The sequence below is a fragment of the Aquarana catesbeiana genome, unplaced genomic scaffold, assembly GCF_042186555.1.
Source record: "Aquarana catesbeiana isolate 2022-GZ unplaced genomic scaffold, ASM4218655v1 unanchor236, whole genome shotgun sequence".
Taxonomy (NCBI): Eukaryota; Metazoa; Chordata; class Amphibia; order Anura; family Ranidae; genus Aquarana; species Aquarana catesbeiana.
The window spans coordinates 1,692,647-1,718,849 of NW_027362664.1; the positions used below are offsets into that span (position 1 = coordinate 1,692,647).

Here is a 26,203-nt window from a genome sequence, read left to right on the forward strand (position 1 = left end):
ATGCAACTTAGAGGTCCAAATTTGCTGGAAAAGTCGCCCAACTGTGAAACAAGTCATATATATTTTAATAAAAGGAGCTCTCATTTATACTTGCATAGTCCTTACTGATTTACATCAGAACAAATGCAGGAAGTGATGTGTGCACATGGGACAGAAGCAAATGTGTGGTGATGTCAAACAAATCAATGAACCCCACCCACACCAAATCTAACTACCACATCCACCCCCACATTGAGTAAGTACATATCCTACACTTACCTGGCCAATCAGCAGCACCTCCTCTTTGCTAAAGAGAGACCTCGCCATGTCCACCTAGATGGAGATCCTGACCAGCACAGGAACTTCCGGGTGATTACAATGACTCATTTCCAGATCAGAAGGTGAAACCACGCTCTTTTGATCGCAACCACGATTATTTTTTTTTATTTTTGTTTATTTGCAGATATGCAAATCTGTATTTCTACATATAATGATATTTGAAGGTAAACTTAAGGGAGTTTGATAAGAAATTGTGTCCCTGGGATAGCAGCAGGTGAATTACAAAGACAAAAGGCCCAGTATGAGCCCTGGTTCACACTGACAGCGGGAGGAAATCGTTCAGCTGAACTCACAATTCCATTCCCGCATGTCAGTCCCGACTGCGGGGTCAATATCAGAGACATCTGTGCAGGTTTCTGCACTGATATCAATACAAATCGCACCCCAAAGTCGCACCAATTGCCACCGATTTGACATGTCAAATCGCACCAATGTGAACCAGGGCTGACACACACAACACTGCCTATCCACCAGCTAAATTCATTACCTGCAATTCTCCACAGAGATATAGATAGATAGATAGATAGATAGATAGATAGATAGATAGATAGATAGATAGATAGATAGATAGATAGATAGATAGATAGATAGATAGATAGATAGATAGATAGATAGATATATAGATAGATAGATATATATATATATATAGATAGATATATAGATAGATATAGATATAGATATAGATATAGATATAGAGATATATATATATATATATAGATATAGAGATATATATATATATATATATATATATATATATATATATATATATATATATATATAGTCACAGCCTACTGGCGGTAATGGCACTGTTCCAATCGAAGCAACACCGATTTTGCGGCACCGCACCGATTTGCAAAAGTAGTTCCTGCACTACTTTTGCTGATTTCAGGTGTGACTTCAATAGAAATCTGTGTATGAAGCCACACAGATGTCTATCAAGTAGCACCTGAAATCCCACTGACCTTGCTACCTTGAAATCGGGCTACTTCAAGTGAAGTAGCCCAATTTAAAAGTAGCATCAATGTGAACCAGGGCGAAGAGACTAGTTTTTTTGGTACACAAATACATATAGAAATAAGATATAAAAGATATTGCATTTTCCTAAAACCACCACCACGCACAAAAACTAAAAAGAAACAAAAGAGAAAAAAAACAAGAAAACACAAAGCTCAATAATGTACTTTTATTTTGCTAGCAGAAACAAAATTATGTACATTAATTTACTAGCTTCAAAAAAAAAAAAAAAAAAAAAAATTGTACAGGATATATGGTGCTACATTTAGCAAAACAGTTAGCAATTGGATTTTAAGGGCCCTGCTCAAAGGAGCTTACAATCTAAAATTTGTCAAAACCTTAGAGTGGACACAGCTTTACTTTCAGTGTATAACGGACAACACATCACATTTTTATCTGCAAGATTATAGAAACATACTTAACAGTCATTCTTACAAAGTATTCCAACATAATATTAAAAAAGACACTTATTCAAAACATAACACCCACCACCACCCCACAATCCACACCCACATACATTGGTGACAGTGTTCTGCTGGAAGCTGCATTTCTGTGTACATGATTAAGCAATGAGATCAAAGAGTAGAAGGTCAGCAGATGCTTCCAAACTATGTTTGCATGGTCAGACAGGAACAATACACACATAACATTGACAGCATGGCCACATAAACAGACTTTTGATTGAAAAAATGCACTAGAATTTCAGCAAACAAACAGCCCTAGTTGGGCATTTGTCAATATGCACAATATCATTCCTTCTCCTCCACAAATCACAGCAAAAAACCTGGCCTTCTCAGGCCAAAGGAACCCCCCCCTACTGCAGCCCTTTATATAAGAGAGGTTGTATTGTTAGCACACTGACACACGCCCAATAGAAGTACACGCCCAATAGAAGTACACACCCAATAGAAGTACACGCCCACCAGTATCTTTCAATATGTCTCTTCATGTATGTCTAAAGTGATTGTACCTGATGAACAGGAACACATAATACTATTTGCAAATGTGCATCAAATCTCCAACTACAGGAAAAAGATCAAAGTCCATTTGCATCCACATAAACAAAGCAACAGTTTTCTAAGCATATGTACCTGTGCAGTGTAAACCCTACCATTTTAAATGTCCAAGTCCCTGGGCATAATTAGTGCTAACAAGCATTAACATCAGTCCCTGGCTGCAATGAGTTTCCAATCTAAAGTCCAAAACTAACTTTCTTACATTAAAAACTATTTAGACAGGAGACAAATAAAATGCCAGCATGTCTTTGGATTGTGGTGAGAAACCCACACAGGGAGATCATATAAACTTCAACACAAGCATTAGCATGTTGGGGAATTGAACCAGTAACTCCAGTGCTGTGAGACAGAATTGCTACCCACTTAGCCAGCAGGCAGCCTCACACATGTTCTCTGCATCTCTGTGGTGTGAACCAGCCCTAAGTCCATAGCCATGCTCAGTGTCACAAGCAATGTACAATATATTGGCCTAAGTATTGGGACGCCTGCCTTTATACGCACAGGAACTGTAATGGCATCCCAGTCTTAGTCTGTAGGGTTCAAAATTCATTTGGTCCACCCTTTGCAGCTATAACAGCTTCACCTCTTCTGGGAAGGCTGCCCAAAAGGTTTAGGAGTGTGTCTATGGGAATGTTTGACCATTCTTCCAGAAGTGCATTTGTGAGGTCAGGCACTGATGTTGGACGAGAAGGCCTGGCTTACAGTCTCCGCTCTAATTCATCCTCAATGTGTTCTGTTGTGTTGAGGTCAGTACTCTGAGAGCAGGCCAGTCAAGTTCATCCACCCCTAACTTACTCATCCATGTCCTTATGGACCTTGCTTTGTGCACTGGTCCAAATCATTTGGTGGAGGGGGGGGTTATGATGTGGGGTTGTTTATCAGGGGTTGGGCTTGGCCTCTTAGTTTCAGTGAAGGGAACTCTTAAGGCATCAGCATTTGGACAATTTCATGCTCCCAACTTTGTGGGAACAGTTTGGGGATGGCTCCTTCCTGTTCCAATATGACTGCACACCAGTGCACAAAGCAAGGTCCATAAAGACATGGATGAGCAAGTTTGGGGTGGAGGAACTTGACTGGCTTGCACAGAGTCCTGACCTCAACCCGATAAAACACCTTTTGGCTGAATTAGAGCAGAGACTGCGAGCCAGGCCTTCTCATCCAACATGAGTGCCTGGCCTCACAAATGTGCTTCTTGAAGAATTTGTCAAACATTCCCATAGACACACTAAACCTTGTGGACAGCCTTCCCAGAAGCAGTTATAGCTACAAAGGGTGGGCCAAATCAAATTTTAACCCTACGGACTAAGACTGGGCTGCCATTAAAGTTCATGTGTGTGTAAAGGCAGGCGTCCCAATAATTTTGGCTGAATAGTGTATCTGGCAAGATTTACAATGGTGGTGGAACATAGTTTTAGGACCTGAGACAGGAGTTATGTTTAATAACATGGGAGATGAGACAACTTCTCTACATGAAGCAGCATGCTTGGGATTAGAACCCAGACCCTCAGGGATGCTAGGGAGAAGTTTTAACCTCTAAGCCACAGAGCTGCCACATGTGGACACCTCCTACAAATAAATACACATATACTGCATTTCTTTGGACATATAGGTGGTGGATCTACATTATGCAAGAGTTATTCTTCTTGATTTATTCTGTGATATTTGGTGGTTCTTGGTGTGCGAGTGTAGAATAGTGATGTTACCCTCTACTTTTTGGGAATTACATTTTCATTTCTGATGTTGGTACACCTATCACATTTTTTGGGCTCAAATTATGATTATTTGGAAATAATAAAAAACATACAAAATTGTGACTTATTTTACATTTGCATCAGCAATGGTATTGTTTCTGGTTTGTAAAGACACCTGTGTGAGATTGGGTAAAGATTTTTGTGAGATGGAGAGTAACAAACATGCTCAGTTGTGCTGGCACCTAGCTGTGCAGAGACATGGAATTTATCTCTTCTCAGACTTTTAAAGATATTTCAGTCACACCAAGATGTTTAGCAACATATCTTGTTTTTATTGTATGGGACAGGCCTGGACTGGCCATAGGGTAGACCGGGCATTTGCCCGGTGGGCCTGGGGCTGCATGTCTGGGACATGCAAAGTCAGCCGCGGGTTCTGACATGCAGGACCGGTGTTCTAACACCGGCCGCTGATGTTCCGCCAGTGGCGTACTAAGTGGGGGGCGTGCTGCCAGTGACAGGCGCTTTGTGAACTGTAGTTGTGCTGTGTAGTGGGGGGGTGGGTGCGTGCGAGCCTCAGAGCCGCACTCGAGTGACACGCACCCGTCGGCACATCAGGGGGCCGGGATCCCGCAATGGTCCCCTTCTCTCTGGCCTGGTGGCTGCGGCTCTGATCAGTCTCGGCTCGGCTGTCTCACACAGCTGAGCAGAGTGAAGCCGCCTCCCCCTCCTCCTTTATGTCTACACAGGGGCAGGGGACCCGACATGCAGTACCGTGCTGATCTGAGGTACATTATGGGTCTGAAGGGGGGTTCTGTATTGTAGGGGGGTTCTGTATTGTAGGGGGGGGTTCTGTATTGTAGGGGGGGGTTCTGTATTGTAGTGGGGGGTCTGTATTGTAGTGGGGGTCTGTATTGTAGGGGGGTTCTGTATTGTAGGGGGGTTCTGTATTGTAGGGGGGGTTCTGTAGTGTAGAAGGGTCTGTATTGTAGGGAGGGGGTCTGCACTGTAGGGAGGGGGTCTATATTGTAGGGAGGGGGTCTGTACTGTAGGGAGGGGGTCTGTATTGTAGGAAGGGGATCTGGACTGTAGGGGGTCTGTGTAACATGCAGGGGGTCCAGAACTGTTGCTGCTCAGTCTAAAATGCCCGGGCCTATTTTTTGTCCCAGTCCGGGCCTGGTATGGGACATTATAAGGTGTTCGTCCCTAAAGATTATGGAATCACTATGTTCAAATTCTTTATTTCCCTATCCCTATGCCAGAGGTAATCACTGATACTGTTACATGGTGGGAAACAAGGTATGATGGATCTTATATAGCTGTGGGTTCAAACAACACGTATAGCTTGGATGACTGCCAGAAAGCTGATAAGGGTCTCATTTGTACACATAAGTCTCCTGTGTTTGAACCCTGCCTATTATCTAAGCCAGATGTTAACATGTGTATTTGGACTTTATATCCACAGGGTTATAATGCGTTTATAGAAGTAGGCTCACAGCAGGTATGCTTGGCAACGGCGGTAGGAGTAAACATCACTGAAGTGGATGCTCATTTGCCCTTTTCAGGCTGCATACACAATGTTTCACTTTTGTATTGCATTGGAAAAATGATATGTTAGGAGTCACAGAACACTTCCAGAACACTATCTCCTGGAGACTAGATGCACTCCCAGTGGGTGATTTCTCATAGCCCATAGGCCCAATTGTAGAAATACTCAAACAATAAAAGACATCTTTGCAATATCTTAAGACATATAATTTGACAGTACATCAGGAAATCACAAAAACTACCATTAGGGATGGGCCGAACACCCCCGTTTGGTTTGCAGCAGAACATGCGAACAGGCAAAAAATTTGTTCAAACACGCGAACACCGTTAAAGTCTATGGGACACAAACATGAATAACCAAAAGTGCTAATTTTAAAGGCTTATGCCGCGTACACACAGTCGGACTTTCCTGCAGAAAAAGTCAGATGGAATCTTTTTATCGGACATTCCTCTTTTCAAATAATTTATTGAGAATACAACAATACAATTTTACAGTACTGGTTTTAATTTTATGTAAGGTTACAAAATATGAGGAAAAGGAACTTCTCAATAATAACTTAGAATAATAATACCTAAGTTATCTTCTAGAAATCAGTAAGAAAATCTATTATCCAGTGTACATATCTGAATTATATGGTTATAATAATTAATAGAGCTTTTGTAATTGTAAAAATAAATAAATAAGTAAGTAGATAAATATATATAAAAAAAAAAAAAATACAATATGTCACAATAGTGAGACATAAAATGCAACTAAATTAGATAAATTGGGTATTAATGAGATGACCTAGAGAGACACCCAAACTATCGGACATTCCAATCGTGTGTGGGCCTCATCTGACTTCTTTTTTCGAAAATTCTGACAGACCTAGAAATAGAACATGTTCGTAATTTTTCCGTCGGAACCAATAACTATCGGGAAAACCACTCATCTGCATGCTGTTCGGAAGGACCAAAAATGACGCATGCTCTGAAGCAAGTACGAGATGGCAGCTATTGGCTACTGGCTATTGAACTTCCTTTTTTTTTTAGTCCCGTCATGTGTTTTGTATGTCACCGAGTTCTAGACGGTTGGACTTTGGTGTGATCGTGTGTAGGCAAGACCGTTTCAGCGGAACTCTGTTGGAAAGACCATCGGAGTTTATTCCGATGGAAAGATTGGTCGTGTGTATGCGGCATAATATGAAAGTTATTGTCATAAGCAGTGTTTAGGGACCCGGGTCCTGCCCCAGGGGACATGTATCAATGCAAAAAAAAAGTTTTAAAAACGGCCATTTTTTCGGGAGCAGTGGTTTTAATAATGCTTAAAGTGAAACAATAAAAGTGAAATATTCCTTTAAATTTCATACCTGGGGGGTGTCTATAGTATGCCTGTAAAGTGGAGCATGGTTCCCATGTTTCCAACAGTCCGAGAGCAAAATTACATTTCTAAAGGAAAAAAAAAGTTATTTACAAGTACTAGCGGTAACACCGGCTATTAATGAATTTTCGGGTCTCTGCAATACACATAAAAGTCATTGAAAAAAAACGGCCTGGGATTCCCCCACAGTGCATTACCATACCCTTTGGGTCTGCTATGAATATTAAGGGGAACCCCGAACCAAAAAAAAAAAAAAAAAAAAATGACCCTTCAGGTCTGGTATGGACCCTTCAGGTCTGGTATGGATATTAAGGAAAAGAGGGGGGGACGAGAGAGCGCCCCTCCTCCTGAACCGTACCAGGCCACATGCCCTCAAAATGGGGAGGATGTCCCCATGTTGATGGGGACAAGGGCCTCATCCCCACAACCCTTGCCGGGTGGTTGTGGGGGTATGCGGGCGGGGGGCTTATCGGAATCTGATAGCCCCCTTTAACAAGGGGACCCCCAGATCCCGCCCCCCCTGTGTGAAATGGTAATGGGATACAAATGTACCCCTACCTTTCTGGTACAATGTTTTTTATTGAAATATAAAAAAAAAGGGGGAAAAACCCCCTGATAATGAGTTCCCACGCAGGGGATATGTACAGAAACATAAGAAGGAGGTTTACATAAAAGCACATAATGAACATTTTTTAAAGTACATTATATCAATCTGACATTGACCCGTCAGCCAGGGCCGGCGGTCAGTGCGCTATGCCCAAGCCGTAAGGCCCAGGGGCTAAGGCGGACAAAAACGAGCGGAGTTGTCCGCAAAACAGGGTAGGGGGAGACAAACAAGCATGAGAAAGGAGGAAGGAAGAGAGAAGAGAGAAAAAAAAAAAAAAAAAGGGGGGGAGGGGAAGAGTGGAGAAAAAGAACACATGTACAACAACAGAGGGGGAAGGAGGAGGAGATATATGAGTAGAACAGAGAGCGGCGGGCGAGAGGCCCAGAAAAAGAGAGGAAGAGAGGGGACAAAAGAGGTCCCTCAGGCTGGAGGCTAGTACAAGTTGGACCTACAGACCTAGACTAGTCGGATTTAGATTGGGGAGTGTGTAGGACCACCACGGGGCCGTACCCCTACCTTTCACAAAAAAAGTGTAAAAAAGACAATAGCCGGTGTTGGACAATTCCGTTATTAATGTCTTCTTTTCCCGCTTCGTCTTCCATCTCCTTTTGGTCTTCATTAGGTTTTCTTCCTCCATCTTTTTCTTCCCCCGCTTCTTCCTCTGCTTCTTCCTCCAATCCTCTCGTCCGCATCTTCCCCCGGCTTCTTCTTCCCCACTTCGTTCTCCGGATGATCCGCATCCATGGGAGGTTTCCACTGTGTGACGCTTCTGTTCTTCTGACAGTTCTTATATAACTGAGGGCGGGGCCACCTGGTGACCCCGCCCCCTCTGACGTACAAGGACTTCCCTATGGCTTTCTCCGTGAAGTCAGAGGGGGGGTGACCCCGCCCCCCTCTGACACCTTAATATCTATACCAGACCTGAAGGGCCTGGTATGGAATTTGGGGGACCCCCACGATGCATTTTTTTAAAATTTCGGTTCGGGGTTCCCCTTAATATTCATACCAGACCCAAAGGGCCTGGTAATGCACTGTGGAGGAATCCCAGGCCCTTTTTTTCAATGACTTTTATGTGTATTGCAGAGACCCGACAATTCATTAATAGCCGGGGCTACCGCTAGTACTTTTAAATGACTTTTTTTTCTTTTAGAAATGTCATTTTGCTCTCAGAAACAGGAAACATGCGCCAATTTACAGGCATACTATAGACACCCCCCAGGTATGAAATTTAAAGGAATATTTAACTTTTTATTGTTTTACTTAAAGCATTATTAAAATCACTGCTCCCGAAAAAAACTGACGTTTTTAAAACTTTTTTTTGCATTGATACATGTCCCCTGGGGCAGGACCCGGGTCCCCAAACACTTTTTATGACAATAACTTGCATATTAACCTTTAAAATTAGCACTTTTGATTTCTCCCATAGACTTTTAAAGGGTGTTCCGCGGCTTTCGAATTTGCCGCGAACACCCCAAATTGTTCGCTATTCGGCGAACAGCCAATGTTCGAGTCAAACTCATGTTCGACCCGAACAGACAGCCTATCCCTAACTACCATTATGAGAGGTAAACTTGAAGCAGCCACTACTCAGTTATCACAAGACACCCATCATTCGTGGTATAATGTGTTCACAGGTTGGTCACCCACAGGAATTGAGGTGGTGAAAAACTTCTTCTACCCATTTGCTGTTTGTGTTATTATTTTGGTCATACTAGTCCTGTACAATTGCTATTTGGTTTGCACTATAAAGACGAAAATTAACAGAATGATCAATAAGGCTGATGATAAAGCCTGGGCAAGCTTATTTCCAAAGAAATATGGAGAAAATGATCATATTCATGATAAAAGAGGGGATTCAAGGGTTAATGATGTTTCTGTTCTGTATATTTCCATGTTATTTCTATTATCTGAGTTTGACTTGGAATGTGTTTACTTGCTAGATATGTTTAGGCTAATAGATTGGCATGGCTGGTTTCTCAGGCCAAAGACAGCCTGACCTGTACTTTTTACCGAAAATATTATGAGACTGCATGTCATATGGAGGTAAACATCCTTTTTCTCTTTAACCAAACCCTAAATATATTGTAATCCATCCTTCCTTTATTTTGTATAAAACAAAGTAACATTCCCCTTAATAAACAGACATGTTTTTGACCTCATCTCGGGTGTGTGTCATTTGGGTGTCCACAGGATCCTGGTGGAAGTTATCCAGCTGTCTGGTTCAAGTCCCTGACAACCCCCCCCCATGAGATCTCTGATGTGTGGAAAGACTGGCCTTCTGTGAAAAACATTTCGCACACTCAGGACAGGAATACGGTTTCTCCCCCGTGTGAGATCTCTGATGTGTGGAAAGACCGGTCTTATGTGAAAAACATTTCCCACACTCAGGACAGAAATACGGCTTCTCCCCCGTGTGAGATCTCTGATGTGTGGAAACACTGGTTTTATGTGAAAAACATTTCCCGCACTCAGGGCAGGAATACGGTTTCTCCCCTGTGTGAGATCTCTGATGTGTGGAAAGACCGGTCTTATGTGAAAAACATTTCCCACATTCAGGACAGGAATACAGTTTCTCCACCGTGTGAGATCTCTGATGTGTGGAAAGACTGGACTTCTGTGAAAAACATTTCCCACACTCAGGACAGGAATACGGCTTCTCTCCTGTGTGCACTCTCTGATGGCTGGAAAGATGGTACTTACGTGAAAAACATTTTCCACACTCAAGACAGAAATGCGGCTTTTCCCCCGTGTGAGATCTCTGATGTGTGTAAAGACTAGACTTCTGTGAAAAACATTTCCCACACTCAGAACAGTAATATGGCTTCTCCCCCGTGTGAGATCTCAGATGTCTGTAAAGACTCAACTTGTCTGAAAAACATTTCCCACATTCGGGGCAGGAATATGTCTCCTCTCCCGTGTGGGAAATCTGATGTCTGTAAAGATTGGCTTTCTGTGAAAAGCATTTCCCGCACTCAGCACAGGAATAGGGCTTCTCCCCCATGTGGGAATTCTGATGTCTGTGAAGATTGCTCTTATTTAAAAAACATTTCCCGCACTCAGGGCAGGTATGTGGCTTCTCCCCTGTGTGAGATATTTTATGCTCATTAAGTTTTGATTTATAACGGAAACACTTCCCGCACTCAGTACATGAAAACCTCTCATCTGTTGGAAGGACGGCACCGTCCCTCACAATCTGAGGTTCCTCAGGATAAGAGGAATACGATGGTCCATTTACACTGTGTGGTGCCGGATGGACATTTGAGGTAGCCTGGACTATACTGTGTGATGTCCTCATCTTCTACTTTACAGTCTGGAGACAAAGTGAGACAATCCTCTGAGGTTTTCCTCATCTCCCGTCCATCTACTAAAATAGAAATAAAAAGATTATTACTAGACATGAGCAGATTGGTTCCCCTAAACCAGGACTCTGCCCACATCAAGCAGCTTTGTCTCTGAGGATCTTACAATTCCCCCCTCAAGGTAACTAGTAAATGTGTCCACTGATCTACCAGTTCATTTCTTTATTCATGGACCTTAGTCAGAGAGTGAGGAAACAACGAGAACTGTCTTTTAAAGGAGTGACAGTGATGAGGGGATTATAGGACGAGTGTCCCCACCCCCTCTATCACTCATTGCCATCTTCCCAACACAAGAAGTCCTGCACTTCCTTATTTAGTCCATGATTCAGTCATGAATAACAGCGGGGCTGAGCCCCACCAGAGGTCAGGGAGTGAGGATGGGGGAGAACAACCAAGATGATGACTGAACTGATCCTGAAGACCACCATCATTGGGTTATTGACTCCTCCCTCATCACCTTCTGTTTAACCACTAACCTACCGCCCACTGTCATATGATGGCGGAACGGTAAGGCTCTAGTTCTGGGCAGACGTCATATGACGTGAGCCCGTTTAAACAGGGCATGCGCGTGATCGTGTGCACGCAGCCCTGTACTGTCAGTGGCAGCGTGTCCCCGAGACACCGCTCATCACCGACAGGGGTGAACAGCCACTGGGCATGGGATGAAGTCACGGCCGATCACGAACGGTAACTCCCTACATTACATGGCGCATGCGCGCAATCGTGAGCACGCTGCGCGTGCACGTCAGTGGCGGCGTGTTCCCGGGAACACTGCTCGTCACCGACGATAGTAAACAGCCATTGGCCAGGGCTGTGTACCATGTGATCGGCTGTGATCCATTCACAGCCGATCACTAAATGTAAACATAGAGCTGTCACTAGCTGTTACCAGCTCTTCTCTCTTCACACACCGTTTCCAGTGTGAGGTGAAAAGAGCCAGGAGAAGTGAGTTACAGATCTATGTTTAGTAGTGTCTGCACCATCACCACACCTGTCCCATCGCCCCCCCAATTGTCATCTGTCACCCAACAGTCACCCCATAAAAGTGCACCTGTCACATAAGAGAGTGCCATCAGTGACCATCAGCGGGGCAACCGTCACCCATCAGTGACCGTGCCCTGTCACCCGTCACCCATCAGTGACCCTTCCCTGTCACCCGTCACCCATCAGTGACCATCAGCGGTGCACCTGTCACCCATCAGTGACTGTGCCCTGTTACCCATCACCCATCAGTGACCGTCAGCAGTGCACCCGTCACCCAGCAGTGACCGTGGCCTTTCACCCATCACCTGTCACCCATCAGTGACCGCCGCCTGTCATCCATCACCCATCAGTGACCGCCGCCTGTCACCCATCTGTGACCATCACCGTCACCATCCGTGGCCTGTCACCCATCAGTGACCATCGCCTGTCACCCATCAGTGACCATCGCCCATCACACCATCATCACCTAACAGCGAACGTCACCTGCCACCCATCGCACAGCCAATCAGTGACCGTCACCTGCCACCCATCTGTCACCGTCGCACAGCTACCCCCCACACAGCCATGTCCAAAAGAGTATATAACAGTGAGGAGGCGTTCCAGATCCTCTCCATGACTGATGAGAGCACCGGAAAGTTCTTATCAGATTCCAATTCTGATTCTGAATCAAATTCGGCATTTGAACCGATCGAGAGTAGTAATGATTCAGATGAAGAATGGGTCCCTCCTAAAAGGGCACGACACTCTGGAAACCAGGCATCCGCCAGCAACCGGGATTATATTCCCAGGCCCAGTACCAGTGCTGCTGCCAGCTATAGGCCCCGAGATCAAATGCCTAGGCCCAGTACCAGTGCTGCCACATCACGCCTGAGTACCAGCACAGGAAATTCAACTCCCCCAACTACTGGAGTGTCACGTCCTCCAAGAGCCAGGGCCGCTACATACATGCCAGATGGTCTTGCCAACCCAACATGGCTGCCTTCCAACTCGGGATCACCAATTATTCCCCCTTTCACAACACAGCCAGGTGTGCAGGCCAACACCCAAAATTTCACAGAGATCGATTGCTTTCACCTGTTTTTGCCTGACACTTTGCTGCAATTCATTGTGGACCAGACAAATTTGTATGCCCAGCAGTATATTGCCAATAACCACCAATCATCATATGTAAAAATAAATACTGCGCTAACACAATAAATTGAGCTGCGAATAAAGGTAGTAAACCGTAAATCGTATATAGTTCAAAAAGTCGCGCTAAAGGAATGAAAAGTGGCAACAACCTAGTGCCTATAACTTGACAAAAGGTAAATTCAATACAAATGAAAAAAAGGGATTGAAAAAAATTTAAATATAAACCAGTGTCTATAAACACCACAGTGAAATGAAAATAAATATTAGATAAATAAAACACAAATGATGTTTGCTATGCAAAAAAAATGAAAATAGAAAATAAATTGAGTGGTTAGATGCAAACAGTAAAAATGTTTACCAAAACGCTATTGCCAAACGCAACAGTATATAGGAACTGTGCAAAGACAATAAACATATACCTAGTGAAAAACATAAATTATGCAGTGTAAAATTGAGAGCAAACTTATATGATCCACAAAAAGTCCATATCCAAAGGAACACTGATTAATAGAGTTCATGCATAATTTATAAGAGACGTATAAATGGATATCCCCCAGTGCTGAGTGAATGTAGAAACAAAACTTGCTGTGGTGACTAAAAGGTGCGTGGGCAGACCTCCACCGTTCAAAACTACTGCCTCTTACCAGAAAAAGTTGGTCTCTGGAATAAAGAGACCTAAAGGGCGGATGGCTGCAACCCCAGCCAGGGATCTGTATAGCAAACACTGGTTGTCATCCGAATCCCGGAACTCACTCCGTCAATTACACCAAAATGAATAGGATGAGTCCCCATAAAAAAGATAAAGGCTCCACATAGCATAAAATCCACGGCTTTTTATTGAATAAAAGTGGTCACGGGATACCGTGACCACGTCCTGTTGTGACGAAACGGCGTAGGGAGGAGGAGCTACGTCCCGACGACACCGCGATCTGCACACCCGGAAGACACGGGGAGTTCTTTAGCCGGCCGGCGTTCCTGATATGTTTGTTATTACAACCACTTTGTAAGTGCAACTTTTATTCTTTTATTCAATAAAAAGCCGTGGATTTTATGCTATGTGGAGCCTTTATCTTTTTTATGGGGACCCATCCTATTCATTTTGGTGTAATTGACGGAGTGAGTTCCGGGATTCGGATGACAACCAGTGTTTGCTATACAGATCCCTGGCTGGGGTTGCAGCCATCCGCTCTTTATTCTAGAGACCAACTTTTTCTGGTAAGAGGCAGTAGTTTTGAACGGTGGAGGTCTGCCCACGCACCTTTTAGTCACCACAGCAAGTTTTGTTTCTACATTCACTCAGCACTGGGGGATATCCATTTATACGTCTCTTATAAATTATGCATGAACTCTATTAATCAGTGTTCCTTTGGATATGGACTTTTTGTGGATCATATAAGTTTGCTCTCAATTTTACACTGCATAATTTATGTTTTTCACTAGGTATATGTTTATTGTCTTTGCACAGTTACTATATACTGTTGCGTTTGGCAATAGCGTTTTGGTAAACATTTTTACTGTTTGCATCTAACCACTCAATTTATTTTCTATTTTCATTTTTTTTGCATAGCAAACATCATTTGTGTTTTATTTATCTAATATTTATTTTCATTTCACTGTGGTGTTTATAGACACTGGTTTATATTTAAATTTTTTTCAATCCCTTTTTTTCATTTGTATTGAATTTACCTTTTGTCAAGTTATAGGCACTAGGTTGTTGCCACTTTTCATTCCTTTAGCGCGACTTTTTGAACTATATACCAATCATCATATGCCTGTCCGTTTGAGTGGAGAGATCTGAATTTGGAGGAGTTCAAATTGTTTTTGGGCCTCACAAAAAAAAATGAAGGACATGCCTATTGGTCCACCAACCCCATCCACCATATGCCCATGTATTCTGCCGCAATGCCCAGGTCCCGATATGAGATGATTATGAGATTCTTTCATTTTAACGACAACACCCAATGCCCTCCCCGCAATCATCCAAATTCCGATAAGTTATATAAGATTGGCCCACTGATAAATTTATTTTCCCAACGAATTGCAGAACTCTATGTCCCCGAGAAGCATATATGTGTGGATGAGTCCCTGGTACCATTTTCAGGCCGGATAGGAATAAAACAATATATTCTTAGCAAAAAGGCCAAATACGGAGTAAAATTTTACAAGCTGTGTGAGAGAGCCACAGGATATCTGTATGCGTTCCGCATATATGAAGGAAGAGATTCCCAGCTCCAGCCCCCTGAGTGCCCGGCCTACATGGGCACAACTGGAAAAATCGTATGGGACCTGGCTTACCCACTGAAAAAAGGATATCATATATACCTTGACAACTTGTATACCAGCCTTCCCCTTTTCAGACACCTATAATAACCCTGGCCTGCGGAACCTCAAGAAAAAATAGGAAGGGCTTTCCACAATCCATAGTGAACAAAAAGCTGCAGAGGGGGAAAGAGCAACACTGAGATGCAATGAAGTGCTGGCCTTGAGGTGGAAGGATAACAGGAACGTGCACATGATGTCCACCATTCACGATGACACTACAGTTGTAGTTCAGCGAAGACGAGGTCCCATTGAAAAAACGACATGTGTCCAATATTATAATCTCTACATGGGGGGGGGGGGGGAGATTTCAATGATCAAATGATTCAGCCCTATTTGTCAATAAGGAGGTCCCGATTCTGGTACAAGAAGGTAGCAATTTATCTCATCCATTTGGCCATTTATAATTCCTACATAGTCTACACCAAATCCACAGAAAGCCCTGCCCCCTTCCTAAAATTCATAGAAGAAGTAGTCACGTCCCTCATCTATCAACAAAGACCCCCCCAGAAGACCTTCGCTCTGATGCTGATAGCCGACTTCATGAGCGTCACTTCCCGTACAACATTCCACCATCTGAAGCAGGCCGAAGACGGCAAAAAAGACGTTGCGTGTGCAGCAGAAGAGGATTTCGAAAAGATACCAGCTTCCATTGTCCCCAGTGTCCCTCCCAACCCGGCCTTTGCATTGGTGAATGCTTCAAACTTTATCATACATCCCTAAAATATTAGCCCATATTTTCCCCATTTTCAACATCTGTGCTGACCATTTTCCATGCTTCCCCAAATAACCATGCCACTGCCTTCCACGTGAACGGACCCTGGCCTGTTTTGTGACTATGCTTCTGCCTACCATTTGGACTGCTTCCACGTGAACGGACCCTGGCCTGTTTTGTGACTATGCTTCTGCCTACCGTTTGGACTGCTTCCACGTGAACGGACCCTGGCCTGTTTTGTGACTTTGCTTCTGCCCACCGTTTGAACTGCTTACACGTGAACTGACCCTGGCCTGTTTTATGGACTATGCTTTTGCCTACCGCTTGGACTGATCTGTTGCCCTGCTACTGTAGTACACAGGGGTCTCACATATGTGAGGGGCTCCAAAATAGTTTTTCTGGATGGAGAAAACAATTTTTTTTTTGTTTTCTCCGGTTTTGTACTTTCCGGATAAGGGTCTGGAGTCCGGAGGCTTCATAGAGATTTGGGTGGGTCGAAGCCTCTACCTCTGTGCCCCTGTGCACAGGTCTTACCCGATTGCGACCCTCAGCCTGCTGCTAACTTACTGCCATCATGCCTTTGGCTGCCGCATGAATGGACCACACCTCTGCCTGCTACCTGGACTATAGAAATAATTAGCTGTAGCAAGAGGCAGTATGTTTATGAAGGGCTGGAGAGCGGTACAATAATGAGTGTCTGCAGGTAACAGTGTACCAGGACCAATATTATGGCTGTGCTGGCTGTCTCTGCCTGGACAATTTCTATGGACAAATGCTTTGGCTGTGCTGACAATAGATAATATTCCTGCCTGCTGCCTGGATAATTACTATTGCTGTCGCTAAGCACATCCCTGCCTGCTGCCTGGACCAGTGCTCTCTTCTGTGGACACTACTAAAAGCACAGGTAATACTTTTTTTTTACCCTTTCCGCAATAGAATTTATTTTGGATTGTAATTCTTGGTATGTACATGATATGTGTTAGAAATATGAAGGGCCTTAAAAAATTGTAGGTTGCCATGAAATTATCTATGTAATGTAACGCCTGATGGTGCTACTTGGATGTTGGGCCTTTGCATGTGGCCAAGCTGTGTAAAAGTCTCACACATGTGGTATCCCCATACTCAGGAGGAGTAGCAGAATGTATTTTGGGGTGTCATTTTTGCTATGTGTTGGAAATATCTTATAAATGAACAACTGTGTGTAAAAAAAAATGTGTTATTTTTCCACATTTTCCAAAAACTTTTTGAAAAAAATAACCGTTCAAAAGACTCATTATGCCTCATAGAGTATACGTTGGGGTGTTAGCTTTCCAAAATGGGGTCATTTTGTGGGCAATTCCATTATCCTGGTGCTCCAGGGCCTTCAAAAGTGTAATAGGTGGTTGAGTAATGAGATGTGAAATTTATGCTCGTAGATGGCCTGATGGTGCTACTTCAATGTTGGGCCTCTGTATGTGGCCAGGCTGTGTAAAAGTCCCACACATGTGGTATCGCCATACTCAGGAGGAGTAGCAGAATGTATTTTGGGGTGTCATTTGTTGTATGCGTATGCTCTGTGAGAGAAATAACTAGTTAATATGACAATTTTGTAAAAATCTTCATTTTGCAAAGAATTGTGGGAAAAAATTACAACTTAAAAAAACTCACCATGCTACTTACTTAATACCTTGGAATGTCTACTTTCTAAAAAGGGGTCATTTGGGGGTATTTGTACTTTCCTGACTTGAAAGTACCTCAAGAAATGAGATTCACCTGATGTACTGAAGGCCTGATCAGATGTGATCAATTTTCAGTGATTGGCACCATAGTTTGTAGACTCTATAACTTTCACAAAGACCAAATAATATACACCGATTTGGGTTATTTTTACCAAAGATATGTAGCAGTATACATTTTGGCCAAAATTTATGGAGAAAAATTACTAATTTGCTAAATTTTACGACAGAAACAAAGAAAAAGGCATTTTTTTCACATAATATACGGCCTTTTTATTTATAGCACAAAAAATAAAAAAACCCATTAGTGATTAAATACCACCAAAAGAAAGCTCTATTTGTGTCAAAAAAGGGACGCAAATTTCATATAGGTACAGTGTTGCATGACTGAGTAATTGTCATTCAAAGTGTGAGAGCACCGAATGCTGAAAATTGGTCTGGGCAGGAAGGGGGTTTAAGTGCCCTGTATTGAGGTGGTTAAGGTTCCAAAGTTTGAAGATGTTATCACATTATTATCAACATGTAAAAGTCTGTGCTCCAATCAAATCATCAGATATAAAATGTTGAGCTGGTAGGAAATGGGTGTAAAAGAAGTCAGGACTATGTAATGTACAACTTATTATATAGGATACAACAGATAGGACTATATAGCATCAGAATAAAGTAATGTACAACATAGAGTATATAGTGCAGGGGTCAGGAGCATGTAATGTACAATATAAATTATATAGGCAGCCCTCAAATTTTCCACTCGCATTTTGCGAGTAGAAAATGATTAATGGTGAGCGTGGGCTGCCTGGGAGGAGGGGGGCGAGCACCGCCGGCAGGCGGGGGTTGAACGGGAGCCCTTCTCCCAGCCAGGGGAAGAGAGGAGAGGAAGAGTCGAGCTGGCCGATCATCAGAGAGCGGGGATTACCCACTGTAAAAGCTTTCATTTGAAATGGGTTCCCGGCACCGCTCACCGTCACATACAGCCTCACCTCCTCACCCAGCACCGCTTGCATCACACAGTGCCACCTCCTCGCCCGGCACATTGGGTAGACAGAACACCAGTCCAATGCTGGGAGGTGCCGGGCAAGGAGGTGGGACTGTGTGATGTGAGCGGTGAGGAGGCAGGACTGTATGTTACGGTGAGCGGCACCGGGAACCCAGCAATTCAAATGAAAGCTGTTACAGTGGGTTACTGATGATCGGCCAGCTCGACTCTTCCTCTGCACAGGTTAGACTGTATAGATGGGCACCGGTGAGACTGTATTGATGGGCACTGGTGAGACTGTATTGATGGGCACCGGTGAGACTGTACTGACATGCACAGGTGAGACTGTATTGATGGGCACCGGTGAGACTGTATTGATGGGCACCGGTGAGACTGTATTGATGGGCACCGGCGAGACTGTATTGATGGGCACCGGCGAGACTGTATTGATGGGCACTGGTGAGACTGTACTGACATGCACAGGTGAGACTGTATTGATGGGCACCGGTGAGACTGTATTGATGGGCACCGGTGAGACTGTATTGATGGGCACCGGCGAGACTGTATTGATGGGCACCGGCGAGACTGTATTGATGGGCACCGGCAAGACTGTATTGATGGGCACTGGTGAGACTGTACTGACATTAAAGTGAAAAGTGTACTGTAGATCTGAGGGGGACATGCGAGAAAAATAAAAAACAGCATTTTTGCTTGTACATGATTAGATGATAAAATCAGCAGAGCTTCCCCTCATTTCAGATCTTCCTCTCAGATCTAAAGCGACTGCACTTCCAATTGCACTTCCAAGTGGACTTGTAGTGCAAAGTGGATATACCATTAGTAAATAAACCCCATTGTTTCACCATCTATTCACTAATTTTGATGTCATGAACACTTGGGCCATGTCCCTTTAAGGGTCATTTGGACTCACCACACACTTGTTTTTATTTCACCTAAGGACTTTATGTTTTCTTTTCAATGTAGAATTAAGGTGTCTCTATTCAATTAAGTCTTTACATTGATCATTGTGAGACCAATCAAATGGCCTACGTTCACTTGAACTTTACCGAGACTGTACTGACGGGCACAGGTGAGAGTGTACTGATGGGCACAGATGAGACTGTATTGATGGGCACAGATGAGACTGTATTGATGGGCACAGGTGAGACTGTATTGATGGGCACAGGTGAGACTGTACTGATGGGCACATGTGAGACTATACTGATGGGCACAGGTGAGGCTGTACTGATGGGCACAGGTGAGGCTGTACTGATGGGCACAGGTGAGGCTGTATTGATGGGCACAGGTGAGGCTGTATTGATGGGCACAGGTGAGGCTGTATTGATGGGCACAGGTGAAAGTGTACTGACGGGCACAGGTGAGTGTACTGACGGGCACAGGTGAGAGTGTATAAGACTGGCACAGGTGAGAGTGTATATGACGGGCACAGGTGAGACTGTACTGACGGGCACAGGTGAGACTGTACTGACGGGCACAGGTGAGACTGTACTGACGGGCACAGGTGAGACTGTACTGACGGGCACAGGTGAGACTGTACTGACGGGCACAGGTGAGACTGTACTGACGGGCACAGGTGAGACTGTATTGACGGGCACAGGTGAGAGTGTACTGATGGGCACAGGTGAGACTGTACTGATGGGCACAGGTGAGGCTGTACTGATGGGCACAGGTGAGGCTGTATTGATGGGCACAGGTGAGGCTGTATTGATGGGCACAGGTGAGGCTGTATTGATGGGCACAGGTGAAAGTGTACTGACGGGCACAGGTGAGTGTACTGACGGGCACAGGTGAGAGTGTATAAGACTGGCACAGGTGAGAGTGTATATGACGGGCACAGGTGAGACTGTACTGACGGGCACAGGTGAGACTGTACTGACGGGCACAGGTGAGACTGTACTGACGGGCACAGGTGAGACTGTACTGACGGGCACAGGTGAGACTGTACTGACGGGCACAGGTGGGACTGTACTGACGGGCACAGGTGAGACTGTACTGACGGGCACAGGTGAGACTGTACTGACGGGCACAGGTGAGAGTGTACTGACGGGCACAGGTGAGACTGTATTGATGGGCACAGGTGAGAGTGTACTGACGGGCACAGAAGAGAGTGTACTGATGGGCACAGATGAGAGTGTACTGACGGGCACAGGTCACTCTATATTGAGGGGCACTAGTCAGCTGCATTGACGGGCACTGGTCACGCTGTATTGATGGGCACAGGTGAGGCTGTATTGATGGGCACAGGTGAGGCTGTATTGATGGGCACAGGTGAAAGTGTACTGACGGGCACAGGTGAGTGTACTGACGGGCACAGGTGAGAGTGTATAAGACTGGCACAGGTGAGAGTGTATATGACGGGCACAGGTGAGACTGTACTGACGGGCACAGGTGAGACTGTACTGACGGGCACAGGTGAGACTGTACTGACGGGCACAGGTGAGACTGTACTGACGGGCACAGGTGAGACTGTACTGACGGGCACAGGTGAGACTGTACTGACGGGCACAGGTGGGACTGTACTGACGGGCACAGGTGAGACTGTACTGACGGGCACAGGTGAGACTGTACTGACGGGCACAGGTGAGACTGTACTGACGGGCACAGGTGAGACTGTACTGACGGGCACAGGTGAGACTGTACTGACGGGCACAGGTGAGACTGTATTGATGGGCACAGGTGAGAGTGTACTGACGGGCACAGAAGAGAATGTACTGATGGGCACAGATGAGAGTGTACTGACGGGCACAGGTCACTCTATATTGAGGGGCACTAGTCAGCTGCATTGACGGGCACTGGTCACGCTGTATTGATGGGCACTGGTGAGGCTGTGCTGAGGGGCACTGATAAAGTTGTTGTTAATATTTATTTTTGTAACTTAAATCTGCATAAAACATTTAAGTTTCCTTTCATGAGCTAATTCATGAGGGTGTGTTTAGGGGTGGGGACTGGTTGGGTTGGGTGGAGCAACTGGTGGTGAGTAACCCTTAGGCCTGGCTAGTAGCTCAGGAATTGAAATTTTGAGCCCTGGTGTAAGGGTCAGGACTCATAATATTGGTATTCAGTAATCAGTGGGAGATTAAATGTTTACATGAAACAAGTTGTAGAGGTCCCACACCGCTGCCTCCCATCTCCTGAGACTGCACTCAGTGACTTGGGTCTGAGACTATACAGACATATCCCTCCACCCGGCACAGCCAGCAAACAACAGAACAAGTAATCCTGGGAGAATTGTTCTTTTAGAGATGATTGCCATACCCGGGTATGAACATTTTGGGGGCTAATAAACATTTTGCCAGCTGAACCCCAGAATCTCCATAAATCCAGTCTAGATACATAAATTGTGTCTGCAGCATAGAGAAGGAAGATTATCCGAGAGAAATACAGGAATACAGGACGGGGAACACAGCTCAGGAAAGTTACCAGGGGATTACAGGCTGAAATTACCTAGTCCCCGCCCTACTCTGGACCAATCAGTGAGCAGTATGGGTGGAGGAATGTATTTAGTGTTAATGACCCACCTGTGCTGATCTCTGTAGGAGTGTCCTCCTCTATAAATGTCCCCGTTATTCCATCCTCCTCCATAGACTGCTGATCATCCCTCACATACCTCTCTTCTTCTTCTTCTGATTTAACCTCAAATTCTATATCGATTGGATCTCCACTCTAAACCAAGAAAATTAGAGAGAATATCATCTGTAAAATATAAGATTTATTATTGTGACATCACATAGAAAATCCACACATTGTCTCTGTAAGTGTGTTTGATAACCTCCATCCCACCAACCTTGTAACAGTGCGGAATGGTGTGATCTTCCTGTGTGGAATCCCGGGAATACAGAGGATGGGGACATCTCTCTGGTGGGTTCCTGGTATTAGGAGGCTCCATCATATCCTTGTGTCCTTCTGAAAACTCCTCCATCACTCCATACTCCTCATCCTCCTCTTTATACTCTTCTTTAACATCAATATTATCATCCCCGAGATTTCCACTCTGAATATATAATAAAACATTCATTGTAACAAACATGCTGTGTATAAATCAGAACTACCAATAATTGTCAATCATCTACCTGATGATGGTGAGGGATGGTGTGATCTTCCTGTGTGGAATCCCAGGAATACAGAGGACGGGGACATCTCTCTGGTGGGTTTCTGTAGCTGGATGACTCCACCATGATGTCCTGGTACAGATCTTTGTGTTCTTTTAGAGACTCCTCCATCACCCCATCCTCATCATCCTCCTCTTTTATCTCTTCTTTAACCTCAACTTTAGAATCTCTCAGGTTTCCACTCTGAATATATAATAAAAATGACATCAATGGTAACAATGCAGATAATGTACAGATCCTAATGATACTATCAGTGATTTTTCCTCATCTACCTGATGATGGTGAGGGATGGTGTGATCTTCCTGTGTGGAATCCCGGGAATACAGAGGACGGGGACATCTCTCTGGTGGGTTCCCATTACTGGATCCATCTGTAGGAAACACACACACTGACTGAAAACATTGTTTCTATGTGTTTATCAGATGATGGGGGATCTGGGTGGACCCTCCGTACTGCTCTCTCCTTTACAATAAAGTCTCCTCTTACCCGGTGATGTGAGGGGCGGCTGATTGTCCATCATGACGTCCTTGTAGAGATCCTTGTGTCCTTCTAAATACTCCCACTCCTCCATGGAGAAATAGACAGTGACATCCTGACACCTTATAGGAACCTGACACACACAATGAAACAGTCACCATCCAGACACATCCCTTGTCTGTTACTGGATAATGTCCCAGAATTCCCAGCACCGCTCATCTCTCCTGTCAGCAGCTCCATCATCTTCTTGGTGACTTCTAGAATCTTCTGCATGTTGTGTCTCTCAGGTTTTAGGGAGTCACATGGCGGCACTGTGATGGTCATATGATCACCTGACTTCACAAGAGGAAATTTCTGTATTGAGGAACCAATAGAAATATCATGTTAGAATCCCAGAATCCTCCTCACCTCTCCGGTCAGGTCTGTGTTTTATTAATAGAGATAAGAGTGATGTCATGTGACCTCCCAGAATCCTCCTCACCTCTCCGGTCAGGTCTGTGTTTTATTAATAGAGATAAGAGTGATGTCATGTGACCTCCCAGAATCCTCCTCACCTCTCCGGTCAACAGGTAGATGATCTCCAGGGTGAGGTTTAGTATCTTCTCAGTCATGTGACTCCAGTCCTCCTCCATCCTCATTGGTGCCGTCATTTGATCTATACAGGTCTTCTTGTAGACGGATAACTTTGGGAAATGAAAGTAAGAATTATTTGGATGGTATTGGTCACATAATAATAGGATACGGATGTGAGGGGGGTAATAGGGGGGTTGCTGTACATCTAAGGACTACTGCCCCCATGGGAACACATTTATTATTTATTATTATTATACAGCATTTATATAGCTCCAACAATTTGTGAATTGCTTTACAATGTGAGTACAGGCAGTACAATTACAATACAATTCAATACAGGAGAAATCAGAGGGCCCAGCTCGTTACAGATTAGAATCTAGGCGGGAAGGTCAAGTGATACAAAAAGTAATAACTGTGGGGGGGGGATGGGCTGAAGGAGAAAATAAAAGTACAGTTGTTAGGTGGGGGCAGGATAGGCTTCTCTGCAGAGATGAGTTTTCAGGGATCATCTAAAAGCTAACAGAATAGGCGATAGTCGGTCAGATTGGGGTAGGGAGTTTCATAGGATACGAGAGGCTCGGGAGAAGTCCTGGAGGGGAGCATGGGAGGAGGTTACAAGGAAGATAGGGAGCAGGAGGTCTTGGGAGGAACAAAGAGAACAATTTGGTTGGTATTTTGAGACTAGGTCAGTGATATAGGTGGGAGTTGAGTTGTGGATGGCTTTGTAAGTTATTGTTAGTAGTTTGAATTTAACTCATTGGGTGAGTGGAAGCCAATGGAGGGATTGGCAGAAAGGGGTAGCAGGCACTGAGCAGTTTGCAAGGTGGATGAGTCTGGCAGCAGCATTCATGATGAACTGAAGGGGGGAGGAGCCTATGTAATGGTAAGCCAATGAGGAGGGACTTGCAGGTGACCAGGGAGTGAATTAGAAGATTTGTGGTGTCATTGGTTAGAAAGGGGCGTTTCTTGAAAATGTTGCAGAGGTTGACGCGGCAAGCTGTGGACAGTCAATGGATATGGGACCTAGGACCTTGGCATGCGGGGACGGGTTTATAGTTGTGCCGTTGATTTTAAAAGAGAAATCAGGGGAAGAGGCACATGGGGGAGGAAATATTATGAGATTGGTTTTGGATAGGTTGAGTTTGGGGAAGTGGTGTGATATCCAGGCTGATATGTCTGTTAGTAAATTGGTGATGCGTGAGGAGACTGATACTGTGAGCTGAGGGGTAGAGAGATAGATTTGGGTGTCATCAGCATACAAATGATATTGAAAGCCATGGGAGGCAATCAACTGACCCATAGAGAAGGGTGTAGACTGAGAACAGGAGAGGTCCGAGAATAGAACCTTGGGAAAGCCCAACAGAGAAAGGAAGAGAAGAGGGAGTAGAATTATAAGTGACACTGAAGGTGCGGTGGGATAGGTAGGATGAGAATCAGTGAAAAGTACAGTCATGGTGACCAAAGGGGTAGAGTTTTTGAGGAGGAGGAAGGGGCGGTCCACCATATCAAAGGCAGCAGAGAGGTCCAGGAGTAGGAGTACAGAATCGTTTTTATTGGTTTTAGCTTTCTCCATAAGGAGAGCAGTTTCTGTGGAGTGTTGAGGTTGAAATCTAGACTGAAGGGGATCAAAAAGTTTGTTCTCAGTCAGATGGTCACTCAGCTAATTGTAGACCAGACATTCAAGGAGTTTGGAGGAAAGGTGGAGTAAGGAGATGTGGCATAGGTTGTTAAGATTAGTGGGGTCCAGTGAGGGCTTTTTAAGGATGGAGGTGACTAGCGCATGTTGGGGAAGATGCCAGAAGAGAAGGAGAGATTGAAGATGTGGGTTAGAGAATGTAGAATAGAGCCAGAGTGTGACCGTAGCTTTTGTGAGGGAGCAGGGTCCAGAGAGTAGGTGGTTAGAAAAAAAGATTAGCAACCTCATCAATAGTTGCAGGGTTGAATAAGGGAAGTAATGACTGTACTTGTGGACATGGTGTGTTAAGTAGGGGATGTATATGGGCATTGGAGATCTTCTCACAAATTGAATCAATCTTATTTTTGAAGTGATTGGCAATGTCCTGGGCAGTGATTGAGTTAGTAGGTGGAGTTTGTGAATGACGAAGAAGAGAGTTAAAAGGTAAAGAAGTGTTGACGGGGACTGGATGAGAAGGTGTTAATGAAAGTGATAAAATAGGTCTGCTTGGCAGTGAGGAGGCAGGAATTGTATTTTTGGAGGGCAGCTTTAGTTGAAGTCTTTCTGGGACTTAGTCTTATGCCTCAGGTGCTCAAGA

At 44.5% G+C, this 26,203-nt stretch overlaps 2 protein-coding genes across 2 annotated transcripts in view; one reads left to right on the forward strand and one right to left on the reverse strand.

The window, feature by feature from the left end:
• The window catches only part of LOC141121990 (uncharacterized), a 99,218-nt gene extending 76,790 nt beyond the window's left edge, over positions 1-22,428 (reverse strand). The window contains exons 1-2 of the mRNA XM_073611774.1: positions 22,290-22,428; positions 9,779-10,915 (exon numbers count right to left, since the gene is read on the reverse strand). Of these exons, the coding sequence (XP_073467875.1) occupies positions 9,779-10,846 (1,068 nt within the window). The 5' untranslated portion in view covers positions 10,847-10,915; positions 22,290-22,428. The remainder of the gene's footprint in view (positions 1-9,778; positions 10,916-22,289) is intronic.
• LOC141121985 (uncharacterized) overlaps positions 1-26,203 on the forward strand; it is a 641,331-nt gene that overhangs the window by 310,388 nt on the left and 304,740 nt on the right.